At 47.0% G+C, this 14843-nt stretch overlaps 2 protein-coding genes across 6 annotated transcripts in view; one reads left to right on the plus strand and one right to left on the minus strand.

The window, feature by feature from the left end:
• The window catches only part of FGFR2 (fibroblast growth factor receptor 2), a 79819-nt gene extending 66577 nt beyond the window's left edge, over window positions 1-13242 (minus strand). For 3 of the 5 annotated variants that reach the window (XM_056495501.1, XM_056495499.1, XM_056495498.1), the window contains exons 1-2: window positions 9722-10064; window positions 7274-7530 (exon numbers count right to left, since the gene is read on the minus strand). In XM_056495501.1, the coding sequence (XP_056351476.1) occupies window positions 7274-7530; window positions 9722-9858 (394 nt within the window). In that variant the 5' untranslated portion in view covers window positions 9859-10064. Of the gene's footprint in view, window positions 1-7273; window positions 7531-9721; window positions 10065-12335; window positions 12801-13195 lie in introns of those variants that run through there. The other 2 variants (XM_056495503.1, XM_056495500.1) reach the window with 2 other exon arrangements.
• On the plus strand, window positions 11257-13386 carry LOC130255228 (basic proline-rich protein-like). The gene has a single exon (XM_056495656.1). The coding sequence runs from the start codon at window positions 11257-11259 to the stop codon at window positions 13384-13386; it is 2130 nt and encodes a 709-aa protein (XP_056351631.1).
• Window positions 13387-14843: the final 1457 nt, after the last annotated feature.

A 14843-nucleotide genomic window follows, 5' to 3' on the forward strand; every position in this document is an offset into this window, starting at 1 on the left:
AGCCCTGAAGGGAAAAGCCAGGCTGGCTACCTGTCCTTCCAGGTGGCACACAACATTTCAGCTGAACTTCCAGACACCTCTGTCACCCCCGAGGTACCAGTGGCTCCTGGGCACTTTGCCATGCTACTGGGAGAGGGTTCAAATGCTAGAAGAGCTATTACTGAGCTGTGGTTCACTGCAGATTTATTAGAGAGTCTCCATGTTAATCCTGCACGGCTGAAATACCTGTGCTGCCCTGCTGAGTAAACAATACCAGGGAAATCTGGGTACTTCAATACTGTACTATCTCTACAGCACTATTTTTCATGAATAAACAACAGAACCATGCTCAAGAAGTACACAAAATTTGAACTGAGTGTTCAAAATTGTTTTCAAGAACTGTCAGGTGGCATTCAGAATTAGAAGTCATATTACTTTCCTTGAAACAAATTAAATCTTGCAACACAGAGACACTGAGCAGGGCACTTTCCAAACTTGCAAAGCCAGTCTCCCGAGAGCAGGTTCTGCTCCTGCCCAGCAGCAGGTCCTGCCAGCAGCTCACCTCTCTGCACAGCCCATCCTAAAGGAAGCCCAGCATGAACCTCACCGACTTTTTCTACACCATAACACTTTATTACAGTTTAAAAACTGAGTTGTTGCGTGGTGTTCTGATCAATTTCTGTCCATCCAACCACACCTGTCCTGGTGGGTGCAGCTCACCAAGGCATCCCCAGCCACAGCATCCCACTCCCAACACTCAGGAACAGCCACAAGTCCCCTGGGAGAAAGCCTGAGGTGTAACAAAACTCTTTTCCTACGTTTCCTTCCATGTAAAAAAACTCTATTCAAAATAGAAAAACAAAGAGGAAAAAAAAATTCTAATACAACCAAACTATGATTTTCTCATCTTCAACCAGCCTCTCATGCTCATTTTTCTCCCTTCCCGTCCTTCAACACATTTCCCTTTCCAGCAAACCCTCACAAGTCCAAGCCATTTCCTTGGTACAAAGGAATTTTCCTCTCTTCCCAGTTCTTGTGGCTTTGCTGGACACGGTGAATGTCCCAGACTGATGAGCCAGTTCTTTTGTGGGGGAGGAAAAGCAATAATTACACACAACCTGCAACGTGTGAGGAGGGGAACAAAAGTAGGTCAGGTCTCAACTCCTCAGCTTCACTGGGGTTCACCAAAAGCTTTCACTTACAGTCACTTTAAAAATACAATTAAAATAATAATAGCACAGCAAGAGAACAAAGCAGCACTGTAGAATTCAGCTCTCTGTCCCTCTCTTTGATATGGATAATGGCATTTGTGGGGTGACAAGAGGCACAAAAACCTGAACCAGCAGAAAATGAAGCCCACAAGACACATCCCAGTATAAGGTGCTCTGATATTCAGAAATCCAGGAAAAACAAACCCATAAAAAAAGGTTCTATGGGGGGGAAAAAAAAAACAAATAAAACAAAGAAACCACTGGTGATAATTAAGAGATGGGAAAGGACATTCTAGAGACATACAATGAATTACAAGCTGGTTTTGAAAGTTAAAAAAAAAGAAAACATTTAAAAAAAAATCCATTCCTCTTAGAGAATCTCTTGTTTTGCAAGTGCCTTGTTGGGAAGCACAGTCCCCAAGGAGCAAATGCCAAGGCAGCTCTGCTGACACTCCCAGCTCCCACTGAAACCCGAAGGGCCAAACTTCCAGAGCAGCCCCAGCACTCCCAGCACACGTTTTGTAATTACTACAGGAGCTCTTGGCTGCTGCACTCCTGCAAATCTGGTCCTTATTTAACATCTGACTCCTACAAAGTCGCTCCAAAGTTGCTCAGTTGCTCCAACTTCTCTTTCAATCAGCTTAAAAGTCAGTTTAGTCCCGGGTGCTGCAAGGCTGGCGTCTGTGATTTGGGGACATGCTGTGCCAAATCTCCCCAAATAAAACCTCACTGCAAACACACACTGCAACGTGCTGAACCTAAACTCAAAGGTCTGAGCTCCAAATCAGTCCCCAAATTGCTCAGAGGATGATTTTACACTGGCAGGCTCCGTGCCAGACCAAACACTGCCCCGTTTCCCACCACTAACACAAAGCAGTGTCCTCTGCAGAAGATGCTCCCACTTGTCCAGCTGGGATTCATGGTCCCTTTACAGCCTGAATTTTGCACTTCTTTAACTACACTGAAATAAATTTTCTCCTCTAGTCAAACCAGGTGTGCTATTACACACAGACAAGACATAACTTGCCAAAGTGGGTGATGGTTCTTTTAAAAATACAAGACTTAACTGCTCAGGAGAGCTGCTTCGAAGAAAGTCTCTTTCACTCTTTCACTTCAACCTTGAAGAGTCTCAAAATGTTTAACACTTAAAAAATCTGAGACTTCCAATAAGGAATTTTTCTCTATAAATGACAGAAAAACACATCGTTTTCTATTTTTCTAGCATTCCCATTTGATCCTAAACTAAATCCTCATTTTAAGAAAACACTAATCTTTGAATGTGTTTGTTTAAAGCCATTTAAAGATCATTTGTAGTGAAGCTGGGAAGCTGGATATAGAAATAAGCTCATTAAGAGCTATGCTATGGGCATTATTGAAACACCACAATAGTCCATCGTCTCATGCATACACAGCCTTGCATAACTGGAGATGTCAGCATTTTCATTGTAAATTCTGCTTTCAGAGGTTTCAAACTTGCCTGTAAAAAAGTTGCTATGGCCTGAAACTTGTTGCCATTTCCCTGCCAAGGAAGAACTATTTTAACATTAGGAAACTATGCATTCATTGGAGTCAGCCGCTGGTTAGGGGCTGTATCTATACAAGTGGTTTAAAAAAAATAATAAAAGGATAACAAAAATCTCACAACTCAGCATCTTTGAAAATCTTCTGGCTCAACAAAAAACACCAGCCTTCACTAAAGGAATCAAATTCCTAAAAGTTAATAATTATTATACCCCTTCCAAAAGCTTCAACTGTATGGCAGATAAGCCTAAACCAAGCAATTATTTCTGCTGCTTTGCAAAATAGTAGCCACACTGAGAGACTACCAACTCCCAGTCTCATCAACACAGACTGTAAATAACAACCCTACCCATGTCCAATTAGTTTGAAGCTCAGGACCATGCCCCTGCTAAAGGGCTGCAGATTTTCAACACAGAATGTACACATTAAGACTGATTTAATCTGGCTGCTTGTACAATTCCCCAGAATCTCAGCTAGCAAATCCTGTACTGGGCCAAATAACTTACTGAACCAGATCCCTGAAAGGGCATCCAGCCCTCACCCGAAGCTGTGGGGATGTCACATTCCTCCATAATGGGCTTTAATAATAGCCCTTCCTTGAAATAAAATTAAAAGGAAAATAAATTAAAAAGATAAAGCCGACTCTGATTTAACTAATCGGTTTGAATTCTTAATTTAACTTGCAGATATCATGCTCTTGTTTAAAAAGGAAAAAGCCAAAACAAAACAGTCAAAAGGGAACCCTGGGTGAAGCATTTGCTTTATTTTTTCCTACCAAGCCAGAAGCAGCATTCTGGTGCTCCTACACCACCTGTGTCCCAGGAAGGAGATGGATGTGCAGGGTCCCCCAGCCCTGTGACCTCTGGGCAGGGTGGCACTGGCTGGACCCATGGGGACATCCCACCATCTCAGCATCCCTCCTGCACACGCTGGAGCAGCTCACAGACCCCCACATTCCAATCCAGACAGGTCACAGCAGCTAAAGAAGGATCTCCAAAAGAAAACAGAAGTGGACAGTGCTGACCACTGTGACCACAGGTGACACTCATCTTTAAGCACTGCCAACATTTAGACAAAAACGAAGGTATGTTGCTCATATGACTCAACATTTTTGCAGAAAGGAAGGTACTGTGCTGAACATACTTATTTTTGGGTGCTGTTTAGTGTCAGCAAGTGGCTATGGCTGATTAAATCCCAAAGACAAACTCGTTACTCACTTCCACCATAAGCACATAAGCACACCTCACCCCCTTCCCTGCTGCTCCTGGGAACCTCCCAAATGTAGGGCCATTCTGAACTACTGTGTTTTCCACAGGACACAGAAATAGGCTGTCCCTTGTGGAAAGCTTAAATTAATCCTTTGAAATTTGACCTAAATTAAAAGAGCTGAAACGCGATGTCACCGCACGGGGCGGGGGCTCCCAGTGGGTGCTCCAAGGACGGTGTCAAGGCATTGCATGTGGGTGAGAGCCCAAATTAGCTACCCAGCAGGATGATAACACACAGCCTGGGCAAGGGGAGGTCAAGGGAGAGCTCTCTATTTATCAAATATATGTCCAAACTAATTATTCAGCTCACAAAGTAACCCTTCAACCCGTGTGTGCGGTCAGAGCCCCAGTGAAACGCTGGCTATCATCAAAGGCACACACAGGCTGAGAATGGGGCCTTTGTACACGCTGGGGGAGGCTCATTTCTAAACATTTAAAAGCAGAAAAAGTCTTTCTGCTTCCCAGGATAAAAAACATGCATGTAAACTCATGATGTGAGAGAGAATTTGAGAGCTGACAGTCCCCCCAGAAGTCCTACAGGTGCTGTGTCTGCTCGGGTTGTGCCATCACTGCTTGGGAATAAAGCACAGCTGAGATCCTCCACATCAGGATCCTCAGAGAGCACACACAATTGTCAGCCCCAGCATCACCACCCACAATGGATCAAGATGCCATTTTCAGTGTAAACACTTTCATATGGACCAGAAATAATATCCAATGGTCACAGAGGGATATTTATTTACTGAAGAATGAATGAAAATAGCCAAAAACACAGCACCTTAATGCAGGACATCATGCACATATCCATGCAGCTGATTACCCTGTTAGATCAATACTGCTTGAACTAAAGCATGTACTTTAGTGGTTTTTATACACAGCCAGACACTCTGAAGAAAATGATTGCAAATGTCCCTAAAATTACACATAGCTGAGAGAAGGAACCAAAGCAGCAAATCCCAATTCCTGTTCATGTTGTGTACAGCTTTTCCAATAGTCTGAGTCACTAAGGCAATAAACAATAACAACCCAAGCACCTAGTATTAAAAATAAATAAATAAATAAATAGAGGCAATTCAGGGCATGTCCATGAAGGAAGACTCAGAACAGATCAGCAAGTGTCACCAAAGGTCACGGCCCTGCCGACCTTCTCAGCTGGCATGAAATGTCATAGCTCTAATGACTGCAGCCCCACTGAAAATTTACATTATTAGAGCACCTGACCCCCAAATGAGCTGTGCCCAAAATGTTTTGGCATTTATTAAATTAATAAAAGAAGTCTGCTTTGTCTTTGAAGAGATCTTTTGAAGGGTTTTGGGTTTTTTTGGTTTGGGCTTCGAGAGCTTGTGGGTGGCAGTGATAGAAGCCAGAGAAGGTGATTGTGTAAAAACTTGGTTTTGTTTTGGTTTGCTTTTTCTTATCAAAGGGTTCAATGAAATATATAAAGGAGGTTTTATGTCCCAAATCTCAGATATACATCCCACACAATTCTCTGTATTCTGCAGCATAAAAGCTCTTATTATGCCATTAACTTAGGAGCGTTCTCTGCTTTTTTTTTTTCCTTGTTTCTGGTAATGATTTGGGTTCTCACATCTAAAATTGTTTCACATCAGTAACATTCCTGCCCAGGAAAGAAGTTTTAAATCTTTTTTAACAATTTACTCTTTGATAAAACCCAGATTCCACCCCCTACATGTTCAGTGTGTAAGAGGCATATATTCTCAAACAGTGCTTTCCAAAATAATAAAAGCTTTTCTTTCCCTGAACAGTTGAAAAATTATCAGTCACCGTTCAAAAATTATTACTCTTTTTCCTGTAAAACACTTCACCAATCTTCAATCACATTCTTTCTGACTTAACCCTAAAACTAGGGACCTCAGTACAAAGCTAGTCTGAAACCAGAATTATTCATGATTTTGTCGTTCCCCTGAAAAGCCAAAAAGGCACCAGATGTTCAATTAACAAATCATACAGTAAGTGGCAACAAGAGTTGGGCTTTTTTTTTTTTTTTTTAAATATCAGGTTACCTTGAAAAGAGAAAAAAAAACCAAACATTTTTGTTATCAACAACCTCTGTGGTTGACAGGTGACAATACTGCTATTCTTTGAGAATTTTTTTTCAGGAATGCTTGCTAGGGAAGAGGGCTCATCATCTCTAAACAGTTCATCCCCTGCCATCAATAAAAATGTACTTGGAGCAGATTCTAAAAATGTGTTAGCTGGTGACATCTATTTTTAGAGGCAGTGGATAGAAACAAATAAGTTTTGCATGAAGAATTATTAAATAAAAAGCTGCATCCATGGACATGAGTAGTAGAATGTGTCAAGGCCAAACTCTCTGCAGCAAACTTGCCAGGTCAGAAATGCTCTGTGGACTATTAGATCAACTTGACAGCTGAGTTATTAGAACTGTGATCACTCCTCCAAAACATATATCCTTATGGAAGAAGCCTCACTTCCTCCCCCAGAGCTCAGAGAGCAGGAATGACCCAGCACAACACAGTAAAATCATTCTTCAAAACAATCAGCTCACAACAATAAAAAGCCAGCCCCTCTTGAGCTCTCCAGAGAAGAAACCCACTTTGCAAAGCTTGAGGAACAGATGAACCTAGAAGAACATGCCAACAGGAGCAGGCTCAAAATAGGAGATTTTATCAAAACACCTCTTTCAATACGAATGTCTAGATTGGCCTTTGCTCTCACAGCAATAAACTTCTGTAACAAACAGCCCTTCTATTGAGATCTGACTATTTCCACCTTCAGAACTTGTGATGCAGACACTGCACCACCGATTGTGCTTGGGTATCAACTGGGCAGCTTGTCCTGAGTACAAGCACCAACAAAGCTGCAGTACCATTTCTGCAGTGCCTGGCAAAACTAAACACTCACAAACAAAAACTACTGAGATTCATTTTTCTCTGGTTAAGACAATCCCAAAGAGCAGCAGCCGCTCATCCCGAGACAGCGACGCAAAACAGCCCCAAAGTGCCACGGGCTGGTTTCCTTAAAGACCCATTCCTGAAAACTTTCATCTGCACACTTTGATTATACAACGTGATGACAGTCCCAAGTGAAATCACTGACACCACGGGCTTGCACAAGGATAAACAAACGCACGCTTGTACAAACACAGCCCAGGCGAGAGCAGGGAAAGCCAGAAACACAAACTCTCCAGGGCTGCTCTTTACTTGCCTCAGATTTACCAGAGCACATGGAAAGATGTTGACTTCTATTTCAGATGTCCAAGCATTTAAAATTAACTTCTTTTAAGCAATTAAGTATTCTAGAGTGATTTACCTTCGGGTTCCACCGTGGTGTCTTCAACAACTAAATTAAACGAAGGTCGAGCCAGGGAAAGTCCAGCCATGGTGACCACCACCAGGCAGATAAGGCAACGCAAATCCCAGCTGACCATCTTTTTAGAGTAAATTCCTGGTCCATTTCCATATCTCCATGTGGACTTTAATCCCATCTGAGCACCTCTAGAGAAGCATGGAGAGAAAGCTGTGCCTTCGGCCAGGGTAGTGCCTCCTCCCTCGGAACGGCGGCTGCTGCTGCGGGGAGAGAGAGAGATTGAACACTGTCAGCAAAAACATCTCCAAACACAAACCCAAAACCTTCACAAAGCTCCAACAGAGCTGAGCTGAGAGGGAGGGGAGGAGGAGGATGGGAAAAATAGTTTTCCAGCTTCAAGAATATGTGAAAAGTGAGTGACTTTTCATCTTCTGTTAGCAGTTTCCATCATCACCTGAGGCATAACCAAGTCCTCCTTGTTTTCACAAAATCACTTCTCAGCACATATTGAGAGACATTTTACTGACAGAAAAACATACAGGTTTTCAAAAATGAGAGGCACACACATGTGCAGGCACATAACCTGTAATGCTACAAAATTACCACAATTATACAAATTATATTCTTGTTATTGTTTGAAGGTTTATTTAAGTTTGCCTTGTTTTTCATTCCTTCACCTAGGCTGTTCTGCAGCCAGATGAATTTGCAGGAATTCAGTAATTTTCCACAAGAAAAACAGTTGAAAAACACACTCCTTAGACTTGGAAAAATTTGTAAGACTATTTCAGCTCAGGGCTTCCAGCTCCCCCATGGATGTACCCTCTTCTTACTCAGTTTAGTGTCCTTTGGAAGCCTCTGAGTCCTCAACAGGTGAAAGGCTCAAGTCTCTGTAGTGATATTGGTTTGCTACACTACATTACTGGCAATTAAAATCTGTAATAAAATCTGTATAAAATATGGTATAGATTGCAGTACCACAGGAGACCTGCCCAGCATCACTTTCCATCCACACATGCCAAGCTGTGTGCACAAACCTTTCTTTTCTCAGTCTCTCAACACTGCTTATTAAGAAAAATATTTTCAGAGGTGGGAAAAAAAAAAAAAAAATAAGTTATTTTATTCCCAATAAAACAAATTTAAATGGATGGAGTTATGTGGTTATCCAGGCATGATCTGACAGAAAAGTGGCACCAAAAGAATTGGCACTCCCTTCAGGAGACCCTGTTGCCTTCTCAGATGCCAGGTGAGGGTCAGAAGAGCATCCTCCTCACAGGGTGATTTAACAGCCCAAGCAGAAAATTAGACCTGATTTTCCGCTTCAGAAATAAAAGAGGTAAAACCTCAGTAAATGGATAAAACAAGTAACTGCAGCAATTGTTCTAATCTGGTCAATGATTCATCTTAGATGTGATGAAACCCAACTGAAATTCGGAGAGCACTTGTCTGGAAGGGGAAAAAATAACACAAAACCTCTTTTTCCCTCCTGCCCTCAACACTTGAAAATTAGAAGAAAAAAAAACAAAAAGGAAGGGAGTTTGGAGATAAAGTCAAACTTCTCCAAATTCCTTGTCATTGGGATTTGGTGTGGTACCTCAGCATGCAGGAACAGGGACACAGATCCTCCTTTTATAAAACCAACCATTTAAAAGTTGATTCTGATTTTTACTAGCCTTGTGCTAGCTGCTACAAAGTTCACAAATGCTGTTGAGGCATTTTTTATCTCAGGTTCTGTTCACAGCAACATCTGGAGTCAGTAGAAACAGGTTTTGGATGACATAAATAAGTCACTTGAGGAAAACAATTAATACATGGTATCCCAGGTGAATCCCTGCTACTTCAGGGCAAGCTTTTTTCAGCTCTGCTGATATCACCTCAAAGCCCTGTCCCTCCTGCAGAGATTTCAGCCTGGCTCGAGCATCCCAGACCACAAGCTAGCAACTACCATTAAATTTCCAGTGAAAACACCACCAGACCACTGCACAAACATCTGCAAAGAGCTTGCCCAGCCCTTCTCTAAATAAGCACAGAGCAGGTGTAGAGCTGAAGAGAGCTGTGTCTTTGGGACCAGTTTGTGTCTGGAGCAAATCCCCCTGGATGCAGCCACCCAGGTCCACTGCCCACCTCGCTGTGTGGCAGCCACAGCCCTGCTGCTCAGTTTATCCAGCTGTAAAGTGGGTAGAAACCCCTCATTAACAGCCTGGGTGTAATGCTGATTCAATTTCCATAAATCATCCTGTAAACTCCGATTAAAGTCTACATTGATAAATGCAAAATCCTATCACGGTTTTGCAGAAAGAAAACATACCAGAACGCCAGCATGTATTTCAGACTCCAAGAGCTTTAATTCCACTGGCATTCCTGCAGTTTTCAGACTGTTAAACACCACTGAAAGCACATCTGTGGACCCTATCCTCATCCTAAATCCTGGAGTGTGGCACAAGGTTACTTCACCTGAAGATTTTTGTTGGCTCCTGCACCTCAACATCTGCCGGCAGAGAGAAGGGATTCTCCATCCACAGGGCAGCAGCAAACCCAAACTCCTGGCTTGTGAAGGTGCAAGAACGCAAAAACCAGAGCTCTGCACCCATCCATGGAGCCAAACCACTCTTTACCACCCGGCTTCAAGGACTGCCCTCTCCCAGAAGAAGTGGAGTCCAGCGAAGATGAAGCGAAACCAAATTCTTCTCATAGTTTAATTGCCACAGTTGCTGGGGGACGAGTCCCTGGAAAGACCTCCTGTGCAGGATAATTATGTACCTCTATCTCAATGTTTGGAACACAGCCCCAGCATGCTTTTTGGCCTCCACAATTCTGGCTTCCTGACTACAATACCATAATCCCTCCTGGAGTCTCAGACTCAGTGAAAGCCACACGTAGTGTTTATTTTTCCCCTTGAAAGGGAACTCTGTCTCTCTTCTCAGCCTACACTTTGGGGAGGAGTTGTCAGCCCCCAGTGATTGATGGCTCTCCTTGCCACTCGCTCATCAAGTCAATTTTCACCTCGTCACATACCTGCCCAAATTTTCTTTGCCAAACTGACAAGCATGGGAAAGCAGACTGGTTTGGGAGCCCAACCAAATTCCTCCAAGCTGTACTTCAGTTTAAACACACTCGCACACACAAACAAGTAGTACTTGTTCAGCAGTGGCATTAATTAAATTCAAAGCTCAGTGTTCTTTCTAATCTACTTGCATTGTTGTTTATAAGATGTTTATCACTCCCCAGGGACAGTACGATTTGTAGAGGATGTTAACCAAATCAATACATTGCTCACTTGTAGCTTTTCGGCATCTTTCTCAATTAGGCAGGGAATAGCAAAATCTGAGTGAAATATGGATCTTCCCTCCACAAAGAAACCTCAAGCGCTCTAAAAACCCAGTAGCCTCATCAGAAAAATGCAGGTAAATGAAGCTTTAAGGCTAACAGCTTTATATACACAATTCCACTGACTGAGGAATTCTGTATAGATAGAAAATGCAGAACTATACATCTGTCTATTAAAATATATAACCACATATATCTCTAACAAGACTCTTCAGCAGTGTTTAATCTCCCAGCAAATCTGAGCATCACAGCTATTAAACATTAATTCTGGAGGACTAATGGGAACCGGCTGGCAGCTTCAGTACTTTTTCATTGTTTGAACTTCTTTCATTTGCTTTCCAGGACTATCCTGTTTTTCTCAAGTCTTTCGCCACCAAGAGATCGGGGAGGGGGGGGAAAAGAAAAAAAATCTGCATTTTAATTGACATTCCAGAGAGCAGGAGAAGTCCAGAGGCTGCTGATTGCTGTCTATTCAGCCCAAACAGGCTTTTCAGATGAAAATGAGAAAAGGCTAGTGGAAGATTTACAGGGATTTGGTACAAAGGAGACAATGAAGTTTTAAATGTTGATAGCGTTTCACACCAAACGCATAATGGGTCCCAGTTAGAAGGGGCCGTTTTGCATTTAAATATATATTTCATTGACGACTTCTCTCCCGCCTTATGTCAGACGGGGCGGTTGTGCCCCGCGGCCCCGCAGCACGGCGGGGAGAACCGGGTCCGGTACCGGTACCGAGCTCGCCTTGCTCAGCCCGCGCTGCCCGTCCTGCTGTCACCGCCGGCACATCCCCAAGGACAGCCGCGCACCCACGGGATGCGGGCACGGCAGCGGCGCTGCTCGGGCTTCCCCCGGCGCCGCAGCGGCGACAGAGGGACCGCAAACCCACCCGCGGCTCCAGCGGGGAGCAGAGACCGAGTCCCGCATGGGCACAGCCCCCCCCGAGTCCCTCAATCCCAGGGACGGGGGATCACCCGAGCCCCGCATCCCCGGGGACGGGGGGATCACCCGAGCCCCGCATCCCCGGGGACGGGGGGATCACCCGAGCCCCGCATCCCCGGGGACGGGGGGATCACCCGAGCCCCGCATCCCCGGGGACGGGGGGATCACCCGAGCCCCGCATCCCCGGGGACGGGGGGATCACCCGAGCCCCGCATCCCCGGGGACGGGGGGATCACCCGAGCCCCGCATCCCCGGGGACGGGGGGATCACCCGAGCCCCGCATCCCCGGGGACGGGGGGATCACCCGAGCCCCGCATCCCCGGGGACGGGGGGATCACCCGAGCCCCGCATCCCCGGGGACGGGGGGATCACCCGAGCCCCGCATCCCCGGGGACGGGGGGATCACCCGAGCCCCGCATCCCCGGGGACGGGGGGATCACCCGAGCCCCGCATCCCCGGGGACGGGGGGATCACCCGAGCCCCGCATCCCCGGGGACGGGGGATCACCCGAGCCCCGCATCCCCGGGGACGGGGGATCACCCGAGCCCCGCATCCCCGAGGACGGGGGATCACCCGAGCCCCGCATCCCCGGGGACGGGGGATCCCCAGAGCTCCGCACCCCAGGGACGGGGGATCACCGGAGCCCCACACACGGGGAGGGGGGATCCCCCGAGCCTCGCATCCCCGAGGCACCCCCGTGCCCCGCACAGCCCCGGAGCGCGCACACGGCGCCGAGATCGCGGCGGGACCCCCAGCCCAGCCCCAGCCCAGCCCCTTCCCCCGGCCCGCCCGCTGCCTTTACCTGCGGCGAGAGCGCCGGGCGGGCGGGCTCCGCTCCGAGCGGCGGCTCCCGGGCTGGGGCGCGGTGCCGAGCGGCGGCTCCCGGGAGCCGGGACGGGGCGAAAGCGGCGGCAGAGCGGCCGCGGTCACTGCGCGGGCTGGCGAGCCCGCAGCGGCGCAGCGCCGCGCATCCCCCGCGGGACGCGCCCGGGGCAGGCAGGAGGGCGGCGAGGCGAGGCAGGAGCCGGCCCGGCGCCCCGTCCCGTGCCGTGCCGTGCCCTGGCTCGGCCGCAGCGGCTACCGCCTCAGAGGGGCGAGCCCGCCGTGCCCGGCGCCAGCTGCCTCCTCCCCCGCGCGGGCATCGCCGAGCAGCGCGCCGCGGGTCCCGCTCCGCTCCATCCAGCCGCCCGCCCCGAGCCGCCGCAGCTTTGTCACGCCGACAGCCCCCTCGGGTGGGAGGTGGGTTTTCTCTCTCCCCCCTTTCCCCCCTCTCGGCGCACTCCTCCGGCTCCTTCCTCCTCCCTCGGTCACTCCCCCCGCTGCAACCCGAGCCGTTTCCTGGACGGCGCTGCCGGGCTCTGCCAATCGCCGCCGAGCCCCTTCCCCCTGCCCGGCCCTCCGGCTGCGGAGCCGGCAGCCCCCGGCCCGCCCGAGCCTCGCGGGCGCTCAGCGGCAGCGGAGAGGGGCAGGAGGGCAGGGGGAGCCCCGCTCCGGCCCGCAGAACGGGACAGCTCGTCCCGCAGGGCTGCAGGGAGGAGCCCCGCGCAGCTCCCGACGGCTGCTCCGCTCAGAGTTTTTGGAAAGGAAAGATGGGGAGCGCGGCGAGTGCCGCCGCAGTGCTTGAGCCTGGGCAGCATCCGCATCCTCTCACAAAAACCGTACCAGCTCAGCAGCGGTCCCCGCAACCTCTCCTCAAGTGTTTCAGGCTCAGAATCCGTGGCCTCCCCCGAAGTGTTTCAGGCTCAGAAGCCATGGCTGGCCTGTGGCCAGTTCCATCTAGACAGGGTGGTTGGATAACACCCGCTCCAAAAATCACCCTCTCAGTTCAAAGCCTGATTCCAACTGCCCCGTGAATTGGTCTGACAGCGCACTTTTAATTCTGTGTGGTGCCCAAATGGGAAAAGTTGTCGAAAAGTTATGCAAACATCATTTGTTTGGACACACAGATGTAAAACTGCATAATAAGAGTATTCAGAATTCCATATAGCTTAGCCTGATCCTTGCTTAATAAAACATTTGCTTTAGGTACCATCAACTAGAAGGGTTTGAATATGGAGTCTGTATAAATCTCCCTTGCGTAGAGTCTGCCTGACAACAAAATCAATAAGTGGTGGTTGCCTCAAATTTAATCAGTGTTGATCAATTTAATGTTACTTTATTTAAGCTCTACTGTACATTTTATATGTTGTGTGTGATATTGATCAAGGGGATTTTCAAGGACTGAGGCCACACATCATAGTGTAACTCTATTTACACACACCTAGACACCAAAAACTTGAAAACAAATCTTCTGTGGAATATGTACTTACCTCCCAGCATGTATTTTCCTTCCATACTGCAATCTTCATGAAGGATGTCAGACAAATTTGTAATTGATTGGAAACACAGGTTTAGTTTTTTTGGTTTTGGGGGATTTTAAGGGTTGGGGTTTTTTGGAGGGGTTGTTTGGTTTTGGTGGGGTTTTTTTGTTGTTTTGGGGGGGAGTGTTTGGTTGGGATTTTTGTTTTGTTTTGGGTTTTTTTTTGTAGTTGTTGTTGTTCCTAAAGTAACAGACATGTGAGTGTTCTAATTGAGAAGCTGAGATGTCACAGTCAAGATCCAATTTTCCCAGCACTGGGCATGTCCATCGCCCATTGAAAACATTGTTAACACATTCTCACATAAATTATTGTCCGGCACAGGAAGCTGCAATACCTTTCCCTATTCATCGATATCTTTGCATACTCTGAAAGAAAAGGAAGCATTCCACTAAAAATGACAAATCAGAACACCTATTTCCAAGGTCTGGAAGCACTTGTCAGAATTTATTCTTTTGGAGGATGAAAAGATAGCAGTCTATCAATAGCAGCCTTTTCTCTTAAACGAGCCACATTCTCCTAAAGTGGCCCACAACAGCCCAGCTCCTCAATCTGGGAAAAGCAGAAGCATGTTTGGAATTAAAGGGGTGGGGGGGGAGATCAATTCTGTCATCATATTTAGGCTTCAAGAGATCTCAGTGGGCCCAGGGAGCCTTTCATAGCAGTTAGGCTGCTGAATGAGAGCATAATCTCTTTACAGTTTTTTCCTCCTCCTCTCAAAGTGGCTGGGATCTTTTCTGTGAGCCCTCCTGCACGTGAATGGTGTGGCTAATAAGCCTATTAATGAGGTTCCACAGCAGAGTGTGAATAGGTAAATAAGCCCCAATCTGTTGAGGTTCAGGAGCAAGGGCAGTAAAGCCATCATGAACTAAAGGTGACAGTTTGAACTGAAATAGGAACAACAGCTCCAGGTTTCAAGCGAAAGAATAGACAGACAAGGCACACATTCAGGC

This window comes from Oenanthe melanoleuca, chromosome 6 (assembly GCF_029582105.1).
Source record: "Oenanthe melanoleuca isolate GR-GAL-2019-014 chromosome 6, OMel1.0, whole genome shotgun sequence".
Lineage (NCBI taxonomy): Eukaryota > Metazoa > Chordata > Aves > Passeriformes > Muscicapidae > Oenanthe > Oenanthe melanoleuca.